This window comes from Siniperca chuatsi, linkage group LG4 (genome assembly GCF_020085105.1).
Source record: "Siniperca chuatsi isolate FFG_IHB_CAS linkage group LG4, ASM2008510v1, whole genome shotgun sequence".
NCBI classification, from domain to species: domain Eukaryota; kingdom Metazoa; phylum Chordata; class Actinopteri; order Centrarchiformes; family Sinipercidae; genus Siniperca; species Siniperca chuatsi.
Window position 1 is genome coordinate 19,433,080 of NC_058045.1, and position 22,724 is coordinate 19,455,803.

Here is a 22,724-nt window from a genome sequence, read left to right on the forward strand (position 1 = left end):
AGCTGTGTCTTGTGCTACAAATCTCCCACATACTGAAGGGCTCATCTCCTCTGCAAACATTACCTGTCTTGCTGCGTCACCACTGGGATACGCCAAGGGGAGGAGGGAATTGTAACAACAAGCCGAGAAAATAGAGCCACCTTTCACCACCATCATCTCTTACTGCAGCAGCTCCAAATTAACATGTCACCCATGTGTTCTGTGAGCAGATAATTTACTCTTTCTAACTAAAGAAATAAACAATGTAATGAGGAGGGCAGCGATAAGACACAAACACTTGTCATCTTATAAATATTTAACCTTCCAAATAGAGAGGTTCTTTATCTACTCTGTGCAAAAAAGCAGCTTGTTGAAGAGGTTTAGCCCCATTACTGTTATTCTTTCAGTTGAAAACAGTTACCCCTGTTTAAACAATAAACTCTTGACAAAATGAATAATTTATGTAATTTACAGCACATCTTTGTGAATAATGTTTTTTCTGATTTCCATGTCAATGAGGCACATTGCGTCGAGTTAAGTGCCTCTTCCCCACTAAACAGTGACAATGAATTGTAGAATCAATAAACAGATGGAGGGAGAATACACACATACAGTGTTTGGCAAAGTGTGTCTGTGTCTGTGTGTTTGTGTGCTGTGTTGTTTAATCCTCTGCCATTCTGTCATTCTTGCAGACACAGCGTATGTGAGGGTTTTCATCAGCGACGTCAACGACAACAAACCAGTCTTTGCTCAGCGACTGTATGAAGTTGGTGTCGACGAGAATGCAGATGTGGGCTTGGCTGTTGTCACTGTTAGTGCTAATGACGGGGATGAAGGTATGCTTGATGAGGCAGCAGACTGAGGAGGTCCCAAGGAGATTTTACTGATGCCACTTACTAGAAATAAAGGTTAAAGAAGCTAACCAACCAGAACCAATATAAAAGTTTTTGTGAGGCACTTTGAAACTTTACAGAAGTTTCCAGATTGCACTTTCTTTATTTTTCCCTAGTCTCTCTTTCTTGAAATAACAGAAATATTTTGGCACTCTATCAGTCAGTTTTCCAGCAGTGAGTTGTGTGCCAAGTAGGCACCTTTTTGTAAGATGGACTGCATTTGTAGCAGTTTGCATAAAGTGACCCTGTGGGCAGTCTTTCCCAATCTGGCCTGAGCTCTGCGGAAATCATGCTGCTGAAATCATGCTGCTGAAATCATGCGGCGTGCTAGATTTAGCAGTAGTCATTTAAAGTGCTTGGTAATGCACTGTAGCACATATGTTCCAAAAAGAGTGACACGCTCCCACACAGTAGGTGGGCGGGATTTAACCAATAAAGCAGTTGCTCATCCTCCGTACAGCAGTAGCCTAAGATCCCTTTATCAGACATGTTTAGGTCCGTTAATCAAGTATTTATGGCAAGCGGGGGTGCAGCTTAGGACGGGCTGCAGCACTAATGATGAATAGCTGTGGAATAACACCAACCCCCAACATTAAAGTTGCAATCCTGTTGCACTTGCGTCTGAGAGGCTACGTTCAATCGGTCTTGTTTAAAAACTCCACCCTGGGCTTGACTGCTGTAAGCCTGCCAGTTCCCTGTGGGAGGCAGGGAGCACTTTGTCAGCTAGGGTTGTGTTAATAGTACAGATTAGTGTATTTACATAGGATTGTAGCTACTTTAACCCAACAGGATGATTGAAAGCGAAGACTGTTCATTCCAGGAGATTATCTTATCTTTCCAATGTTAAACCGTTAGGCTGGATGGTCTCCATGGAGACACAGTAGATAAGTTCAGATACTGACTTCCTCTTTACGAAACTAAAAACCCCCACCCTCTCTCGGGCCTCAAAATCATTCCCTACAGGGCACTATCAGAGTGCATTACTGTATGCTGCTTTTTACTCTCATGCTCCCTTTCACTTTTTTCTGCACTCTTTTTTAATTAGTATCTGATTAAAGCCAAGGAGACGAGGTACAACGTTTCCATTTAATTAAGTAATCAAAACAAGAAAGGGATACATGAAAACCTACTATTGCTCAGGTTTCAGAGGAAATGAGTTGTAATACCCTTGTGGTTACTCCGTTCTGTTGTTGCTAGAATTATAGTGCCGGTTAAAGTAAGTGAAGGGACAACAGCAGCCTGCTGTAAAGTCTAATACCTTTATGTTTTACCTTTAGATTTCAGTAACCTTATTATAAAACTGTTTATTTGCAGAATCGGAACAGTGATTTCACATTCCCAATTATGCATTTTGTAATTCCTGCCACAGGAGCCAATGCCAAGCTGCGCTACCAGATTACATCTGGCAACAAAGGTGGTGTTTTTGACATCGAGCCAGAGGTGGGGACGATCTTTATTGCACAACCACTGGACTATGAGCAGCAGAAGAGATACAAGCTACTGGTCCTCGCCTCTGACGGGAAGTGGGAAGACTACGCAGCCTTGGTGGTTACTGTGGTTAATAAGAACGATGAGGCTCCTGTGTTCTCCATGAATGAGTACTATGGATCTGTCACAGAGGAGCTTGATGGGTCACCTGTGTTTGTGCTACAGGTGAGAGGCTGAGATGATTACTGCAAAGAGGTTTTACACTGCAGTTTTTTCAATAATTACTGTAATCCATAGACCGGTAGTTATCTTTAGTGCATTGTTTTTTTAAATCAACAGCTTCAATACAGTGTAGTTGTATGTGGTGGCTAAGTATTGCTTACAATTTCTTAATGTAATGTGTTATTTCATTGTATCTACTGTTAGTCTTTTATTGTTCATATACTACCATATACTAATTATCATTCCACTAAGTTAGAGAGAAAGTAGTGATGGATCTTGAGTGGGGAAATTCAGCAGTTAGGCTGTCAGACCTACTCTGAGGCCAGATGCAAGAAACATGCCTGATCAGAGCTCATTGCTTTAATTTAGGTGGTCAGGAAAAAGAGCAAACACTTAAATGGGCTGTCTAAAAAATCCAAAAGCAAAGAAGACCCGGGTGACGGCTGAAACAAGATAAGAGGAAGCAGTAATTTGGGTTTGACTGGATGAATGAATATCCATTTTCTTAAGAAGATGCCTTTATCTCTGCAGGTGACTGCTACTGACCCAGACAAAGATGCAGACCAGGGCGCCATACGGTATTCCATTCATGGCCAAGGGGCAGAGTCACACTTCATGATCAACGACATCACAGGGGAGATGTATGCCCAACGCACTATGGACCGAGAGGAGCGTGCCGTCTGGCGCTTTGTTGTCATGGCAACGGACGAAGGGGGCGAGGGGCTTACTGGCTTTACCGATGTTATTATCAACGTGTGGGACATCAATGACAATTCCCCCACCTTCTCGTGTGCGCCTGATAATTGCCACAGTAGCGTGGCAGAGAACTCCCCTCCTGGAACGTTTGTTGTGGAAATGACAGCGGTAGACCTTGACGATGCAGCCGTAGGTCAGAACTCAATCCTCACCTACCGGATTACTGAGAATGTGCACAATGCAAACAATGCAGACCTTTTCACTATTGATTCCAGCACCGGCACCATATCTGTGGCAGCAGAGGGTCTAGACCGGGAGTTTGCTGACAGCCACCGGCTGGTAGTAGAGGCCCGGGACGGCGGGGGCATGACAGGTACAGCTACCGCCACTATAGTGGTAACAGACATCAACGACCATGTGCCAAAGTTTAGAGAGGACTGGTGTGGTGCTCGTGTGCCTGAGAGCACTAATGAAGATACTCCTATTCTGGAGTTGAGCGCTGTGGACCCTGACGCTGGTACGTATGGACAGCTGGCCTTCAGTGTGGTGGCGGGAGACCTGGAGCAACGATTCTACATGGTCAGCCACAGACTGGGGCAGACAGGCACTCTGAAACTGAAGAAGAAGCTGGACTTTGAGAAGCCAGGGGAGCAGCGGTTTAACCTTACCATCAAGGTGGAGGACTCTGACTTCTCCAGCCTCATCCAATGTCTGGTTCTAGTGGAGGATGAGAATGACAATGCCCCTGTGTTTGCCCCTAGCTCCTACCTGCTCTCCCCTCTGCCTGAGGATGTAACTGTGGGAACCAGCATCATTCAGGTCGCGGCCACTGACTCTGATTCAGGCCTGAATGGGGACATTTTGTACAGCATTCTCCCTCAGTCTGACCCATATGGACATTTTACAGTCAGCCGAGCAGGTGTGGTCACAGTCGCCAGGCTGCTGGATAGGGAGACAGTGGCAGGTTATGAGCTGGTTGTCATGGCGACAGACCGGGGTACCCCGGCGCTGACTGGCAGTGTCACGGTCTACTTGCAGCTGCTAGACATGAACGACAACGGGCCAGAGCTGGAGACAGTCTACACTCCTGTGCTGTGGGAGAACAGTCCAGCACCTCAAGTGGTCTGGCTCAACAGGAGCTCAACTCTGCTTCATGTTGTGGACAGAGACTCCCCAGAGCACGGGCCTCCTTTCTTTCTCTCCCTGCCCAACCTTTACTCTATCGACTTCCACCTACAGGATCACGGGAACGGCTCTGCAACGCTCACTGCCCTGCGGAGATTCGACAGGGAAAGGCAGAGTGAGTTCCGCTTGCCGGTGATTATGACTGACAGCGGCGATCCACCAATGACAGCCACAAACACGCTCACCATCACAATTGGCGACCAGAATGATAACGCCCATCAGGCAGGACAGAAAGATGTCTATGTGCATAGCCGCAAGGGTGAGTCGCTCGCTTCACCTCATTTCATTCTCTTTGCCCCTTGCTTTCGCTACAGAGCTTTTCACTGCAGGCAGAGTTTGAGTGAAGAGAGGAAACTGAGGCTACAGCTGAAGGGAAATGTTTTCACTCCCATACCTGCTCGGTATAGTCTGGAATTCATAATTGCACTCTTCCTTTTACATTCTAACAGTGTTTTGTTATGGTAATATCGTTGTCAAATCCTTTCTCAAGCCCTCAGCACATTTTTCTCTTGCCAACCCTATGCCTAAAGCTCATCTGAACATCACATTATGATAAGAATCATGACTCTTCTTTTTTGTAGTTTTTTACCCTACAGGTAAGTTAGTTAGGTATGTTGGCTTGATAGTGTTTTGATCACACACTCAGCTACATGGCAGTTTTGGTAATTGTTGAAAACAGGAACGCCGTGACTCATCCAGGCTGCCATTGTTTACCCAGCTGCAGTACTCTGGCACTGCAGGTCGATAATAACATAATCCATACTGAGATAGCCTGACTTCCTTAAGCTCCACGCTCTCTGAAGTGGAGCACTGAGCGCCTATTCATTCCAACAGTGGGGCTCCACAGTTATGAGCATAATAAGTAGAACAGAACACAAGAATGCAAGATAAGGAAAAGAGAGGGACGAAAAGATAAGTGTTGGCATCAGCAGATTCTGTCCAGACGGAATCAATGTGTGTGTGTGTGTGTGTGTTTACCTTGAACAGGAAGGATGGCAAATGCGGCACTGGGGAAAGTGTATGCCCCAGATCCTGATGACTGGGACAACAAGACCTATACTCTGGAGACAAGCGCAGCCAAGTAAGAGCTCTCTGTTAAATGCATATAATTTTTTCTGAAAACATGCTGAGCTCCAAATGCAGCACAAGTACAACTGCTAAAGCAATACAGTACCAGAAGAACCACCAACATTGAATTTGAAAAATAAAGAGGACATGAACTTAGTGTTGTTTTTCTCAAACAAGGCCTCTCTAAATGATATCGCTCATGATATCAAACATGCCTAACAGCTACTTCTCCTAATCCTAGATCCAATTCCCTGGCCTCTAATATAAGCTACACTTTCCAAAGGGACTTTAATCATAGCTGTCAACAGTGATTGCCATTCTGGAAGATGCAATCAGATTCAAACAAACTAAGTAATCTTGGTCCACTTGTATGATGCACCCAAGATGAAACAGCCCATACGAGGAGTCTGACTCCATCAGGGACCTTGTACAGTTATTCAGTATTCACACCCTCAAGATCAGATTAGAAATACCAATTGTACATTTGTTTTATTCATATAACAAATTCTGACAGTTACCATGACAACTATCAAGTTCTTTTTGAGCCAAAGAATTTGCCTTTTTTGTCTTCTTCTTCTTGGCGGTTTTTCTTTTTCTGTTTCTATGGGGTTTTTCAAAATGAATTTGCATTCACTTCCTGCTGGAGTAAACCCAGGTACCGCTGACCAATTCTCTACTTGTCTGTCTGCCATCTGTCAGGTATTTTTCCTTTGAACAAGAGCTTTTTCTTTTTTTCTCTCATCTTCTTCCGCTGAAGCCGTCCTCTCCTACTTTACAGCTCCTCTGCTCTTCTCAGGTACTTCAGTTTGAACCAGAGCTCAGGAGTGCTGAACGTCCGACAGAACACTCCAGCAGGCAGCTACTGGTTGAGGGTCGGGGTGTCTGATGGGGTGTGGCCCGATGTGATCTCAGGGGTCAGAGTTCATGTCAGGGAGCTGGAGGAAAAGGCCATCCTGTCGTCCGCCTCGCTGCGTTTGACCGGTAACGTTAACAGAAAAACTGACTCACCTGGTGGTATAAACACTGTGTTAATTTCGAATTGTTGGGTGCCTACAGCTCTGCAGGTGGATGGGTGTTGCTGTGATTCAACTCTGAGTTTATCTGTTTTGTCTCTACATGACCCCCAAAAGTCAAGACAGTAGTGAATATAATAGTTTTTCAATTTGATTCCCTCTCTCAGTCATCCTTCAAAAAAAAAAAGAAAGCTTGCTCTTTGAATGCCGCTGTTGTTGTTAAATTTGAAGATGATGTTGAAAGAGACAGCATCTGCCACAGGCATGAATAAATTGGTACTTTTCATTGAATGATTATCAGGTTGTCAATCCAGTTAACGCTGAAATAATAGGCTGTCAGGAGAAATTTTTATACTTGCATTCTTTAATATTTCTAAGCATTGTAAAGCAACCATTCACACTGTTTTTGGTAATAGTTTCCTTCTTCATCTTATTCTTTAACTCTCTGAAGTTTATGTTAGAGCGTTCATTTTTCTGTCAGTATCTCAGAGCAAATCGGAGTTATAAAGGTCAATTTGGAAGTGTCAGGTAAAGTCCTTGACATTTAAAAAGCCATTCAGCGAACAGAGTTGAAGGCTTTAATGGATGTCTCTGACTCCAAGTCATTATCATTTTTGAAGATTAAAGATGACTGCCCACATTCTCCAGATATTATTGGAAGGTGGCACCACATATGTGATTGATTTTCCGGTCATTAAAATATTTTGTACAAGGCAGTTCTTGAAGACCCTAACTTTATTCAGTGAAGAAATAAAGGATGTACTTGACTGCATCACGAGTCATTCACCGTATGGATGATTCAGTGAGGAAATGGATCAATAGACGAAGATGTTAGGCTACCTCTTGTGCTAATGGAATTGGGAACTCAGTAGACTTTGATCAGCTCTGTAGTTGTCATTGACGAGTCTGTAGTTCTTACTGCATAAACCCCCACTCTCTTTGTCCCCCGAAGGCATTACAGCGAGAGATTTTATCGACTCGCACGTCGAGGGGAAGAGTCGGCTGGAGACGTTCTGGGACTTCCTGTCTGAAACCCTGTCTGTCAGACCAGAGAGTATCAGCATTTTCAGCATAGCAGACAGAGTGGAGAAAACAGTGGACATCCATTTCTATGTTCTAACTGATAATGGCTACCTGCACCCAGAGAAACTGCATGCTGTCCTCACTGCACATAAAAAGAAGGTATATATACCATCGTGTCTGATAGATAGAGATCAATGCTCATATATCAGGTGATACACTTGGGAGCTTGAGGGGAAGAGATAACAGCTTTTTATCTGCCCTTTTATTTTCACACCAACTTTCTGTCTGTTTACTGCCTGCCCCTGTCATGTCTCTTTGTCTCTCCCATTAATTTCTTCTCTATGTCTCCTTTATTTTTTAATCAGTCTTTCTTCCATGTTTTGATTGTGCATTATTTTGATTCCTCTGTTATTCCTAACTATATGTCTTGCTCCTTTAAAAACAACTAGTTATATAATATTTAAAGCATTTATGTAGATTAGTAGACCTTGCCTTCCTCTTTTGCATTGCTTGTGAAGTATTTTATCCCTTCCAAAGGTATATCACAATGTACCCCTCACCACCAACATTGGAGATACAAATACTTGTATCTTCACTGGCAATTATTGTAATTCCCACTTTTGTCTCCCTTATCTCCTTCCTTCTCCCCTTTTCTAACTCTCTGCAGCTGCAGTCACTGCTGCATGTGAATGTGAGCCAGGTGCAGGTAGATGAGTGTGTGCGCACAGACTGCAAGACATCTGGCGGTTGCTCCACACAGTTAAGCATAAGTGACTCGCCCACCCTGGTAGACTCAGGTGCTTTATCCCTGGTCTCAGTGACGTTGGCGTCCTCGGCTCTGTGTGGCTGCGCTGCCAGGGAAATGACCCACCAACCCTGCTCCTCTTACCCCAGTAACCCCTGCCTTAATGGGGGAACCTGCGTCGACACCCAGAATGGATACAGGTGAGAGGCATGTCTGCAGTTGTTCAGGAGGACTTAGATTTTTTTTTTTTCAGTTTATTTATAAACAGTTAAAATACAAGTACAATCATATAAGACATAGTGGAGATATGTGAAATAGGACACCCTGATAAGCTATCTGAAGCATGAGAATAGGGGCCCAGACACTAAGCATATAGTATTTAAAATATATGTTTACTAAGATGTTGTCTAGATTTTAAAGAGTGCATGTATTATACAGTAATATTTACAACCTACAAAAACACCTAAGACTAACCAAAAAAAACAATCTAAACCGAAGCCTAAACCTAAAAACTACCAAATGGTCCAAAAACATTTATTTCATAATTCTAAACAGTGGTTAAATAGGTAAGATACAATGAATAAAGACATATGGCACGTTGAAATATCAATACAATTTCAATGGATTTCAGAGTAGAGTAACTAGTTCAGAAGTCCCCAGCCGTTTAGGGTATTCAAACATATTTTAGTAGAAACTGCTTTTTGAAAACAGACACAGATAATGACATTTTTATTGTGTTATCTTATTCCATACCTGTAGACCTCTGCAAATCACACTAAAGCTTGTACATTTAAGTTTATGTTTTTTACCCTTTATAAGATGCTTTTTCCTAGTCTTATATGTATGTGAGGGAAAATATATTGGAATAAGGTCACAAAGTCTGTACTTAAGCATATATACAAGACATGGACTTGGAGTTGGAAGAAGCTGTTAAAAGATAGGAAACAGGAATAAGAGTTTCCTGGTGTGCTGCAGTCTTCTCTCTAGTCCTGTTAGACTTACTTTAAGAGTGACATCTTGGAAAATGAGCCCAGAATTACTAATAGTGCCCCTCATGAGAAAAATCTCCTTCACCTGCAACTTGACCCAACTTGCTTCAGTTGCTCTGCTGTGTTGTCAGCTGAATATAGAGTAGCAGGTTTTGGTCTATTTGCCATGGAAGCAATGTACATGTATGTGCATATCTTAGTGAATCTTGCCAAGATTATTTAATTAGGTCTCTCGATTTATAGCCTGATATTGAATTTTTTAAGTTCAGGTGTGCTGTGTTTTGCGGAACTTAACAGTAAATACTGAACATTGCCTTTGTATCAAGGTCATTAGCCAGTACTTTTAATATTAATTAACCCTAAATATTGACAAATGTCTATAGTCAATATAAAGGCCTTCAACTTCAAGTGTATACATTTCTGTGGGAGTCTATTGCAGAAGAAACAGCACATATTTCATTTCATGCACACACTACTGCCCAGATTAAATAATATAGGGCAAGGAGATCAGTACAACTCTGGCCCCCCTCTATGCTCACAACGTCTCAACATCTCATGTAATGGCATTTACATGTGCATGCAAGTTTGTTAAAGGCATAGTCTTCAGAGAGAGGGTGTATATAACTCTTTAGTTAGTTTTTTTACTTTTATCTTTTAAATTGTCTCTGCTGCAGTTGATCTGCACACTGCTGAAAGAAGTTCTGTGAGAAGAATATCTCCCTATGTGTGCTATATTTGCCCTCATGTGAATGCAGTACAACCATAAAGAATAAAATTTTTGGTTCTATCCTTTGTCAAAGGAGCTTAACAGGCAATCTCAGTAAGCAGATGATCAGATATTGTCAGTCAGAAGAGAGAAAAACATGCTCTGCACTTCTTGATTTGGACTGGCATTGCTCTCATGAGTCACATGAAAGAGCAGTGAAAGTGTGAGGTGCTGTATGTATGCATAAGGCTACACTCTGCCTAAGCCGTCCCTTTTGCCTATGGATCAGTATTCCTGACATGTGTTGCCCCTCTGCAGAATAAACAGCAATGGGGAGAAACAGCCCCTAACAGCCTCAGTACACACAGCCTTCCTCAGACACTGCATGAAAATAGATGGCTTTGACATTATCAGTAAAGCCAGCTTGTCTCACATGCCTGCAGTGGAGGGGACAGGATGAGATCAACTGGTCCCTTCCATCCTCGCCAGCACTGTGATTGAATGGGCTATTTTTCATCACTGCATGTATCTCATCCTTTGTGGTGGTTTTGTATGATTATTAAAATTAACCATTACGGTGTCTTACACAAACACATTGAAGAGAGGCATGGAAAACATTTCATTTCCAGTTTCTGCAAGAGCAGTGATCCATTACTCTCAAGTTCTAATCAAAGTAGATAAGTGCAAGAAGAGGCAATTGCACAGATATCAACCAATGTGTGGAACACCTTAAGAATGAGAAGTGGGTGGGTGGGGATAAGTGAGAAAAAGTCCAGGAAATCAGTGGTGGTGTGGCACATAGAAAAGTGAGAGAAGTAGAATTAATTATCTCCTAACAAAGGAGATGTGATGTGCCAGGCAGGAACAGTCTCCAGAGGGTTCAGCTCGGCAGCTGTGATAGATAAAGACTAGACCAGAGTAATATTGTGTTCATAGCTAATTGATTTAATGTAGAATTGAATATTCTGGGCTTCTTGGCTATTGCAAACAATTGATTGATAAAAGCTCTTCCTTAGATGTCTGTGGACAGTTGGCGTGTTGGAGAAAAGTCAAAGCCCCTGCGTGTGTGAATAAACAAGACTGTCATGTCTGCAAGAGAAAAGTCACCGCGCACAGATCCAGAGATTGGACAGTGTGAAGATTTCACGTAGCACAAAACATGAACAACACTGATTGTTTCTTTCCCCGTGTTTTCCCTTGATTTTCCTCACTTTTTTTTTCTTTTCGGTGCTACAGGTGCCGCTGCCCCCCACAGCTAGAGGGGCCAGACTGTCAGCAGACGAGACTTAGTTTCCTTGGCAACGGCTATGCCTGGTTTCCCCCCATACGGCCATGCTTTGATAGCCATCTTTCACTGGAGTTTATGACAGAGGAGGACAACGGATTGCTCCTGTATGCTGGCCCGTTGGCCACTCTGCTGCCTGGGGATGCTGAGGACTACATGGCCATAGGTAAAGAATGAGTCTGGATAGTTAAATGCGTGCCAAGGGGCCTGCAGCCCGTTACTGCACTAAAACTGGAAACTTAATTTTGTGTGTTTAATTACTGGGTGGTAGCTAATCAGATATATGAGGCAAATTTTGTTAATGTACTGCTGAGGGATACGAACAATCTACCGCGTTGTACGGTATATACTTAATGCGGTGCTACACAGGCAACCCAGTTTTACTGTTTAATATGTATGTAATACCTTGTAGTGTGCCATAAGGAATTGTGTTTTTGTTTACCCCGTGCTTCAGCGTCAGAGCAGTGGTTCAGCCTCTGGAGAGACTCTGTGGCTGGTAGACATTCAGGGTCTCACTCAAGCACAGTCATGTGTCAGCAGGCTTTATTCTTGCTGACACAAAGGCTCGAACCTGAGTCCTCCAGATCGACAGTAATAAAAACTAAATAGGGGATTGTGTATAGTTCCGATTGCATAAGACTAATATTTCCGTACAACCTGAAGTGCAGCAAGACCAAAAGCAAACAGAGCCTCATTACTGTAATGATTCATGTTAGTTAATAATATTATGGGTAGTGATGTCTTTAAATAAATATTTATGGTTGGTTGAATGAGTAGATGTAAATAGTAAAAGTAATACCTTGAACAGGGTGCCGTAAAACATTGCTGCTTATTTTTAAAGTTAATGGATTGATGATTTTGACAACAAAGATTTAAATAATAAAGATAAGTGTAAGTAATGTTGGAAATATTATGTATCGGGGAGATTATAAATGATTATTTATAAAATGTGATAGCAACCCGAGCTGTACTGTAGCTATCAAGGGGTAAATACTCATGCTGTCTTGACTTGCTCAGTCTCTCTTGCACACACACAAACACATACATACATACTGTACATACAGACATAGTCTCCAATTACCATTTTATGTCTCCATGATTTCACTTTTACACTGGGGCTAACTGAAAGGGTTGGTTCACCCCTATTACACAAAAACATATTTTTTCATTTTTTTGCCACCTGTGGTATTTAGCCATTCAGATAGTTTTGTTTTTATGCTTGTTTTTTGAGACATGTGTCTCTCAGATTTCTGCCTCTACCCCAATATAATAAAGGTTAATTCAATTTCATTTGTGAGGTTCACATCATTTAAAAATGAGATTTGAAAAAAAAATTTGCAGCAACATCTCATTCCAGAAACAGTGTCATCATTACTGGATAATTCACATAGCTCGTGGTGAACAGTAATTTGGGTGAACCGACCCTTTAATTGATTTTCATTTCCTATTTCACAACCCTGTGTAACTATTTTCCATCACATCCTTTTCTGGTGCCATTCATATTTCCTGCTATAATCTAGCTGTGTTATATTGTATTGTCATTCTCTTTTTTAGCTCATACTGTATGTTTGTTTTGAGGTGAGATGCTTTCATACGTCCCTTGGGGTTTTTTCCGTTGCTGTACGAACTAGTAATTTGCATCTTTCCTGCTTTTTGCAATGTATTTTATCACAGTTTTCTTCTTGACCTTGCCTGTACATTTTGTCTGTGCAAGCAAGTTAAGCTGTTTTTCTATACTACAAATCTGTAAGAGTTGCCTTTTTTGGGTTGACAACTTTTCATTCAGGTATAATAATAATCTTGATTTACTTTAGAGTAGCTACTGTTAATTCTGAACTCTCTTTTCCTCAGAGCTGATTGGTGGGACACCGAGTCTGAAAGTTAACCATGGTTCTGGGACCTTGGTCCTCCAGTTAACAAATAATGTTGGGGTGGCTGACAGACGCTGGCATCGCCTTGATGTGAGGAGCAACAGTAAAGTAAGAGAAGTGCATTCATGCTAGCACCTTTACATGTAGTTCTCTCTTTCTCCCTGTGTATAAAGAAGTCAGATTAAAATATATGCTGTAATTTGTAGAGAGTGCCTGGCTACAGTAGACTCACACATTCCCATATGCAGCAGCAGTGACCTTTCTCCACTCTGCCCCAATTTAAAGGAAGTGCGCTTCACTCTCGATCGATGTTCCAGTGCGATTATCATGGAGACAGAAGGCGTGGACTCGTGGGCAATGACAGAGGACCGCTCATCCTGTGAAATCCGAGGGGTCACACCAAACAGGGACAAGTAAGATCAATAATTAAATGAAACAAGTCTGACCAACACTGCACAATTTATAAATCAAGCGGCTCTTCTAAATCCTAAAACGAGCCAATAAGCACCTCAGGCCTCCAGTACTAAATCATGACATACTTATATTACACTATTTTATTGTAAATTATAATATATTATATTTATAAATAAATTAACATATATGTAAAGAAATAAATGTGGCTACAAGTTTGTTTTGAAGAACCCCTGTATTTATGGTTGAAATAGTTACCAATTAGGTTCAGAAATACTCCAGAGATCCTTCTGAGGTACTAATCTACTGAGGTTTTGTTCTCTTCACTGTTTTTAAATCTTAGGATGCATGGCCCATAGGGACAGTGTCTAGATGCCCCATGTCCCCTCAGGGGTAAACAGTCCTATATAGACTGCAGCATTAGCAGTTACAGAGGCAGCAGTTTGCAAGGTGGTAAAAGTGAAAAATTAAATCAATATTTACATACAGATGTGGTAACTAGGCATACTGCATATACTGTATAAAAAGGATATTCAGGAATGTAGAGTGGATAAAGGATATGTCTGTTCTACCCTAGTAGACTAGTAGCATTTTAATAACGGATACTTAATTTTGTTTGTTATGTGCTGGCATGCCAAACTGACTTGGTAACCTTTGTAATACTGGTGTTGCGACACAAAATGTACGTAACATCACCCACACAGTCCTAGCCGAGTAATATTTATTTGGGATTGGGTCCTGAAAGATTAGATGAAGCCTCACAGTTGAGGTGGGACTATAAAATGAAAAATTTATTTCAACATTTAAATGAAGTCCTTTTTAAAGTTAGTTAGGGCAGCAACTAATGCTTATTTTCATTAGTGATTAATCTATTGATTAGTTTTTCAATTAACTGATTAATAGTTTAGTTCATAAAATGTAAAAATATAGTGCTAGCCCAACGTGGGAATTTCAGATTACTTGTGTTGGCTGTCCACTGGTCCAAAACTCAAAGATATGAGGCTTAATATGATATAAAACAGAGAAAGCAGCAAATCCTCAAATATAAGGAGCTGGAACCGGAGAATGTTTGATGCTTGATAAATTACTTAAATCATTAATCGATTATCAAAACTGTTGCTAAATTGTTGTTAATGTTCTGTCAATAGACTATTTAATTTGAACCTTGAATCTTGAACCTTGAATTACTTCATTAATTGTTTCAGCTCTAAAGTTATTAGCAATTAGCAAAACATAGTTTGTGTGTCCTCAGTGTCCTGTTTTCCCTCAAAGTAATATTTTACAAACTGAACACAGCTCATGTTCCCTCAACATAACAAAGAGTAATGTCCCTACCTCTGGTATATTATACAAAAATGCATATTCTTATAGTTCATGTTCAGTAAATAGAATTTAGAATCTAAAATGGTGTTTATGTACAAGCTGCATGGAATCATTTATTGAAATCAAATCAGATAATATTTTAGGCTCACTGTGTTCAATTTCTCAATTTCCCTCTCTGGAGGGAAGAAACTGTTGATGACATCCTCAGATGTTATCTTTAAAATGCCAACTAATCTATGTTTGTACATAGTCGGTTTTGCTTTACCACAGCTGAGTTTGTTTTCCCCCATCGTGGGCTCGGCCTGCCACTGTGCTTATTGTTGTGTTGTGTAATTAAGCTATGAGTTTATGAAGTTTACAATGTATATAAGGGCTTTACCACTGCTATTAATTTTAATAACTTCTAAATTTGAAGAACCTTTAAGAAGCATTAACTGTGATCACTGTATTTGAGTTTCGACTTATTAGGTAATACAAATAGTTATGTCCTATAGTTAAACAAGGAATGTGCTAACAGCTAAACAGTGCTAAACATTCTGTGTTTTATATTCTTTGTGCTGCCAGTTTTAAAAATAGGAAAGAGTTGCTGTGCTGAATCAATTTGTGTTTTGATCATTTCATGCAAAAGTAATTTACCCATCATGCATTTATTTTCACAATAAGGAAAAAGAATAAGATATTTGTTGTCAGAAAACAGTAAAAGTGATGACAGCCTCAGCAGGAAAAGAATGAAACCATGAATTTAACCTTGACAGCTTATATGGCGTGTATGTTCCTTTTCCTCTGCTTTCATTCTGTGTTTCTTTATGTAGAAAATTGTGTTTTGAATTGTAACCTTGAGAACTTACATGGTGCCTTCTTCCTTTTCTTCTGCTCACATTCTGCTTCTCTATTGAGAGTTGTGTTTGTTTCCCAGGTATTTGAATGGAAGTCATGTATTGCAGCTCGGAGGGGTCAACGAGAACATATCATATGAATACCCACAGCTGCAGCACAAACACTATACTGGATGTATGAGGAACCTGCTTGTGGACAGCAAGGTAACAAGCAGAAAATACACATCTCCATGAGGCCTGTTTATGAAGCCTGTTGAAGATGAATCAATTGGATGAATATATTGCTATGTTGTATCTCTTTATGCTTTACTTGTTTGGACTTGAATTTCTTTTAACTTTTATTGCAGATGTACAGTATATACTTCAGCACAATTGTTTATAAAAAGGACAACATGGTGGAAGAAGCATTTAGATTATTTACTTAAGTAAAAGCAGTAATACCACAACATAAAAATACTTCATTACAAGTGATAGTCCTCCATCCAGAATTGTACTTAAAGGTGCCTTGTGGAGTTTTCCTATAAACACAGTTTCTGTTGATATTCAGTGTTTCTCACCAAAACACATTGTTTTCTTCATGAGGTCAAACACAAACATGTTGAGGGCATTTCCTTCCACATAAAATGTTTACAATTTTTTTTTACATTTTGAAACCTGCATTTGATATCAATCTTTTTTTATGTCCATGTTTACTTGCTAGCAGTCTTCTTCTTCTCTGCATTTTGTTGGTGCATTGCTTTATGTCTTGGTGCATTAATGCCACCTGAATCAGTGGACTGACATAAAACCATTGTCAGGAATGTGTATCGTGTGCGCATTCCCATGCATGTGCATCCTTTTGCGCGAGCACTAGACAAACAAAACAGAGATGCACTCATAAAAACACTGCTCCATAGCACTAACAGTGGTCAAAAATTCCACAGAGTGCCTTTAAATAAAAATACAGAAGTAATATCACCAAAATATACTTGAGTCTCAAAAGCAAACATACTCATTAAGCAGCAGAATGACATCTATAATTATTATATTATTATGTATTTCATTATTGGATTATTATAATGGATGCATTAATGTATAAGCAGAATTTTAATATTGTACTGTAGTTGTTTTAGGTGGCCCAACATTTATTTACTTTATATACTAACAGAAAGTTTAATCTATAACTGCATCATATTTTATAAACTGATCATATTTTTGAATGTAAAATCTGCAAAGTAAGTAGTAACTATAGCTGTTAATCAATGTAGTGAACCAAAAAGTACAATATTTCACAATATGTGATGGAGTAGAAGTGTAAAACAGCATAAAATGTAAATGCTCAAGTAAAGCATAAGTACCTCAAAATTGTATTTAGGTACAGTACTTGAGTAAATGTATTTAGTTGCTCTCTACCACTGTAAAAGGATATGTATAGACAACATCTGGAAAAATTGACTATAAGTCAATGACACTACTCAACTGCTGCTGAAACCTTCTGCATTATTATCTTTGCACTGAAAGGCTTTGCACACTTTTTTGTGCAATAACCTAATTTTCCTGCTTCTAACACTGCTTTCTGCAGACACAAGACACCTTATTTGAAGTGCAGTTTATTGATTTATTACATGAATTATCATGTGACATTATTAGTGATTATTTGTGTACAATACTTCTGTTTTTATTTTTCAAGGTTCTAATTGTATATAATTGTTGATCATGTTTATAGTATTCTAGATTTTCCAGGGTTTTTTTAGGTTACATGTCTTATTTTGTGCGTCTTTTTGCAGCTGTGACACTTACATTTCCCTGCATGTGATCAATAAAAATGATCTTGTCTATATCTTTTGGTAATATTATTAAGATAAAAAATCAAGATTTGATATATCATTAAACAACCAGCACAATCAGATTTAAATTTATAGTATCTTACATTTAATGATAAGATTTTCTTTCTTAATCTGCAATCACATTTCCTTTCACTCATCACCTTTTATTGCAAGGCCAGAGACATCCACCCTTTCATTTCCCAACCTTCATTGAGTTTTTCTCCTCTTCATATTTTTCTCCTGTTCTTCTTCCATTCAGCTATATGACCTTGGTTCCCCTGCTGAATCCTCCAACACCGTACCAGGCTGCTCGGTTATTGATGACCACTGCACCAACAAGGAGCAACTTCCCTCTTGTGGCAAGAGGGGTAGCTGTCACGGCGAGCGGGGCTCCTTCAGCTGCCTGTGTGAACCAGGGTTTACAGGGCCTCATTGTGATCAAGGTAAGCATAACAAATTGCTTTTAATTGACCATGAAGTTTTCAGGGAAAGTACGGTGAGATCTCTGTGAAGTTTGCTGCTGTAGGAAGATAACCTTGCCTTACATAAAGTGCTTTTCCAGAACATCACGTCCTCACTGTGATATCCTTGTGTATTTCCCATATGACAGCTGAATTAATAGGACAAGCCTTGTGTGTTTTTGATTGACAAGTGGCTCCAGAGTTCTCCTTTGACGGCCGGAGCCACATTCAGTTCCAGCTCTTGTGGTCGTTGCCTGCACGACAGACAAGGGTCCAGGCTGGAGTTCGGACACGTGTCGCCTCCGGTGTCATCCTCAGCCTGCTTTCCCAGGAGCAGAATGAATACCTACGTTTAGAGGTGAGTCATGGATGGTCACTCCCTCCACCTTGCCAGCTCTGATTGTCTTGTGTTGTGGGCCTTAAAATGGTAATTAGGGCCCGGACAATGGTTGTTGCAAATGCTTGTCAGGCTGAGAGTGAGTAATACCAGGGTTGGAGACATATGGGTGGATACTGAGGGGGCTGGTGATTGACATATGTATGTTCTCGGCAAGGTCTTTCAATAAGTCTTCAAAATGCTGCTATTGAGAGACTGCTATTTAAAAAATGAGGCCTCCTTTATTTAAGATTATTTCTGTCTCTGGTTAATGTTTCAAGCACAAATCAGTATGGCAAGAAAGCAACTGTGGGTGCTATAACTCAAGGGCAGATTGCGCTTAAGTGAAGGTCAGAGCCCCTGCACTGTACTTGAGGGTTTTGACACAGCTTGCTTCAAGTGGTGAGCTCAAAGTCATGTCTGCATGCATGCTGCTCGCTTTGCCTCAGATGGGGTGGAGTGGTGCTCACACAGAGCGTTTCTTCAAGAGACAAGTCTACTTCACTTAGCCAGACCTCCAATAATAGCATGCTTCTCCTGCCTGACACCGTCCTGAGTGTATATGAAGCCAGTGCTTCTTGTCAAAGCCTTTCGTCTCATTGACTGACAGGCCGAGTGTGAACTGCACCTGGAAGTAAATGGCTCTGTTAGGACTGTCACTTTTGGCTAACTCACAGGTCAGCTGTTTGCAGTGAACCTGTCTCCGCTGTGGTATACTCCACACCACTGGTCTGTCTTTTAAAACATCTTGTCTTTGTGCTTATGCTCGTTATTTGTTAGACAGCACTGTTTAAAGCAGCGGCCTTGTCTCTTGTTCTTCTTTGGGTCTTTACGCTACATGAGAAAAAACAATGTTGTCCTCTTCCCTTGTTGCAGTCCCACAGTGACAGGAAAAGGAAAAGGCTGTAGCCTTTACTGTATGTGAGCTGTGAAGCCTCTCTGTGAAAGCCTCTCTGGAGCTGAATTGGTGAGCTGTATAAAACATCTGATGTCTGTCTGCGGCAGCACGCTGAAGCATTTTCAGCCTGGTTGTCTCAAAGCTCTTAGAAACACTTGAGCACAAGCCTGGTGTGTTTGCCGACAACAAGCCCTAATTTAAAGGGCTGTCTCTCTCCCCTTTTTTCTTAAGGGTATGGGATAGAGTGCACACTGAATAAATAACCACAATTACACACAAAGGTTACCAGGGGCTAGCTGGGTATAAACAGCATGCAACTCTCCAAGGAATATGGTGTCTCTGTAAAGAAAACATTTATCATTTATTAAGGAGTTTTTTGTGAGCGACTTTGTCAAAGACCAGAGACCCTTAAGAACTGTAAAAATCATAGCTATTCATTTTTATTTTATTTTTTTGCAATAATAGAAATTCAGACTTAAGAAATTCACTTGAACATTTTGTGCTTAATGGTGATTGTGTAGATCTCTGGGGGCACTGCAGAAAGTTTATATAATCAGATTGAGTATTGATTGAGTCCTTTGTCCTTTGCTCATTTTTGTTGTGGACTTGAGGGCAGCATGAGGCAATGGGTAAAGCGAAGTCAGCTTTTACTCTGTGTGTGTGTGTGTGTGTGTGTGTGTGTGTGTGTGTGTTGGAGTAGACACATTTTAGATGCCCATGCTGAGAGAGCAATAGTTAATGCAGGCTGGGCTGAATGTGAATTATCTTGCCCCACTGTTTCCAATTAAGCTTTGGACATGTACAAGCTGCAGTTATGGGAGCCCCTCATTGGTTGAGTCCATTGTGTTCGCTCATCCTTAACTGCTGAAGATAATTGTTGTTTCTTGTATACCTTCCCTTCGGGATGACTCCGGTTTCTGCCATACAGTGATGTGTACGGCAGCTTTGCAAAGCATCATGGCTGCAAAATGACTTAATTCATTTTTACCACTGAAATTTTCATGCCATTTTTCCTGGCAGGTTCACCACAAAGAGTCTTTTCTGGGTAGTTAAATATCACAATGGCCTGGCCCAACCTTGCTGCCTTTTCTTCACCACAGGAGCTGGCCTACTTCTTATAATGTTGTTATGCTCATTAGAATTTGTGTCACCCCATTAAACAATTTTACTCACACAACCATTCCAAGCCTTGAAATTCATACTAACACAAATAGTGTTACTGCAGCTGATGTCAGTCTGATGGAACAGACCAGCTTGTTTTGATTTAGCAATGCAAAAGTCTTCCATATGCAGTCCAGTAGTAGAGTTTTGACGCCTCAAATCTGGAACCTATCCAAAATATTAAAACATCTTCTTGCTTCTTAGGTTCTCTTGTCTGTTTCTTCTCTCGCCTGAATTTCAAATCAGCAAAGCTCTACTGTGTCTCAGATTATTCAGGGTCTGCTGGCTGTTTTATACAACCTTGGAGATGGAGACTACAACCTGACACTGCCCTACCATCACCTCGATGATGGAGAGTGGCATGAGGTGGAGCTGGATCGGTGTGGCAGAGAGTTCACCCTGCGACTGGACAGAGGTGGAGGACGCCGAGAGGTTACGGCCTCGCCTGGGCAGAGTCAGGAGATCATTATTGACCCCTCTGTAGTGATGCTTGGAAACTCTTTTCCCTCAGGACACAACCGGAGCTTTCTCGGTAGGTGGCTGCTTACAGGTTTTGGTAGAATGGGACTGAATGAATGGATATTAAGATAAATTAGTGAACGGATTACTTCATTGTTGAAAAATCAATAGATGAATGAATAGGTAAGTGAATTAACAGGTCAATTTGTGACCTGCCAAGGGACTGCAGATGAAAATTAGCTTTAAGCTACCTCTGATACAATACATCAAATGGTAACATTTATGTTTAGTATTGTACATGGTCCCTTTACAAAAAAATAAATAAATAAAACATAAATAAATAGATTAATTGGCAAACACATACTCAAAGGTGTGGACTTCACAGTTAACTTGTTTACTTGTTCAAATTAATGGACATAAATTATTCATTTCTTATCTTTACCACTTACTGGTGCTTCTACATTTCAAAACCTGGCCCAAAGGTGTTTTGATCCCTTAGTTTCAAGCAGATGAGAGAAAGTTAGGCTGTGGGACTGATCTGTATTTAAATGATGTGTTAGACCTCATGCTTCCCACAGAGTGAGCAAACTAACCAGCAGAGAAAATATCCTGCAAAAAAGAAGTCCATGCTGACAGCTTAGCCTCAGGCTGTTTTGGTGTTTGCATGAAAGCATGTGTGTGCGTTGGTCCGCAGGTATGTCAGCAAGCCTGTTTACGTGTGTCAATGCGTGTGTGTCTGTGTATTTGAGTTTACAACACTGTTATGGTGTAAATGTGTGTCCATAAAATATATTGCCTGAGGACTGGTGTCTTAATGTGTCTTTTGGTATTGTAAAAGCTTTTTTTCTCCTCCTTCTCCTCTTTTTTTCCTATCTCCACCAGGCTGTTTGCGAGATGTAAGGTTTAATGGCCGCTCCATCCCTCTGGATCGGGAGCAGCCTTCAGAGGGGCTTCAGGTGGTCACTTTGCAGGGCGTCTCTGTCGGCTGCTCTTCAGAAGCCTGCAGGAAACATCACTGCTCCCCTCCCTTGGTCTGCGTGGACCTCTGGAGACACCATGAGTGCAGGTGCTGTAATATACAGAATAAATAACCCAGCCTGTTACAGTATGCAGGCACGTTCTGTTCATATTTTTACACATACAGTTCATCCAGAGACAAGAACTGCACACCGCAACCTTGCTTATAATAAAATTTGTAACGCCAACACTCAGCTCCCAAATTGTATTAAGCAATGATGTCAAGACTCACACACCTGCACAGTATGGATTTCCTACTGAAGACAGATACCTTTTAGAAAGGGACTTTAAATGTAAAGTTACTTATTCACAACATAAATACGTATTTTCAAAGCTACATATGACAAAAAAAGATCCAAACTATACAAATCATCTGTGACCAGATTGTAGCTGCATTGGTCAAAAAACACTATATGTGAACATCCTATAATATTATCTATATATATTTCATTCATATTCATCAATATATATATATATATATATTTCATTGTCACTCATCATGAGGTAGGCAGCAGCGTGAAAGGGTTTTGCCTAAGGACCCACACTGGATGATGGGTCATTGCTCATTGCGCTCCGAGGGGGATTCAAATCCTTGTTCCCCCATGTGAAAGTCCTGTGACTTACCAATTGAGCTATCCAGCCGCATAAAGGAAAAGATACAGACCACAGACGTTAAGACGCGAAAGCTCCTCACCATGCATGGAGGGTTCCATCCCAAATCCAGCACCCTGAGACTGTACGCTAGCCGTAAGGAAGGCGGCCGTGGACTAGTGAGTGCGAGAGCCACTATCCAGGATGAAACATCCAAGATCCACAAGTACATCCAAGATAAGGCCCCAACAGATGACGTGCTCAGGGAATGTCTCAGGCAATG

General features: G+C 40.9%; 1 protein-coding gene across 4 annotated transcripts in view; it reads left to right on the plus strand.

The window, feature by feature from the left end:
- LOC122874305 (neural-cadherin-like) overlaps nucleotides 1–22,724 on the plus strand; it is an 82,295-nt gene that overhangs the window by 49,711 nt on the left and 9,860 nt on the right. For 2 of the 4 annotated variants that reach the window (XM_044191972.1, XM_044191975.1), the window contains exons 16-30: nucleotides 672–815; nucleotides 2,242–2,525; nucleotides 3,054–4,662; nucleotides 5,391–5,484; nucleotides 6,229–6,452; nucleotides 7,437–7,666; nucleotides 8,175–8,452; nucleotides 11,184–11,398; nucleotides 13,084–13,211; nucleotides 13,389–13,516; nucleotides 15,754–15,877; nucleotides 17,738–17,921; nucleotides 18,131–18,297; nucleotides 20,642–20,906; nucleotides 21,716–21,899. In XM_044191972.1, the coding sequence (XP_044047907.1) occupies nucleotides 672–815; nucleotides 2,242–2,525; nucleotides 3,054–4,662; nucleotides 5,391–5,484; nucleotides 6,229–6,452; nucleotides 7,437–7,666; nucleotides 8,175–8,452; nucleotides 11,184–11,398; nucleotides 13,084–13,211; nucleotides 13,389–13,516; nucleotides 15,754–15,877; nucleotides 17,738–17,921; nucleotides 18,131–18,297; nucleotides 20,642–20,906; nucleotides 21,716–21,899 (4,258 nt within the window). The remainder of the gene's footprint in view (nucleotides 1–671; nucleotides 816–2,241; nucleotides 2,526–3,053; nucleotides 4,663–5,390; nucleotides 5,485–6,228; nucleotides 6,453–7,436; nucleotides 7,667–8,174; nucleotides 8,453–11,183; nucleotides 11,399–13,083; nucleotides 13,212–13,388; nucleotides 13,517–15,753; nucleotides 15,878–17,737; nucleotides 17,922–18,130; nucleotides 18,298–20,641; nucleotides 20,907–21,715; nucleotides 21,900–22,724) is intronic. The other 2 variants (XM_044191973.1, XM_044191974.1) reach the window with 2 other exon arrangements.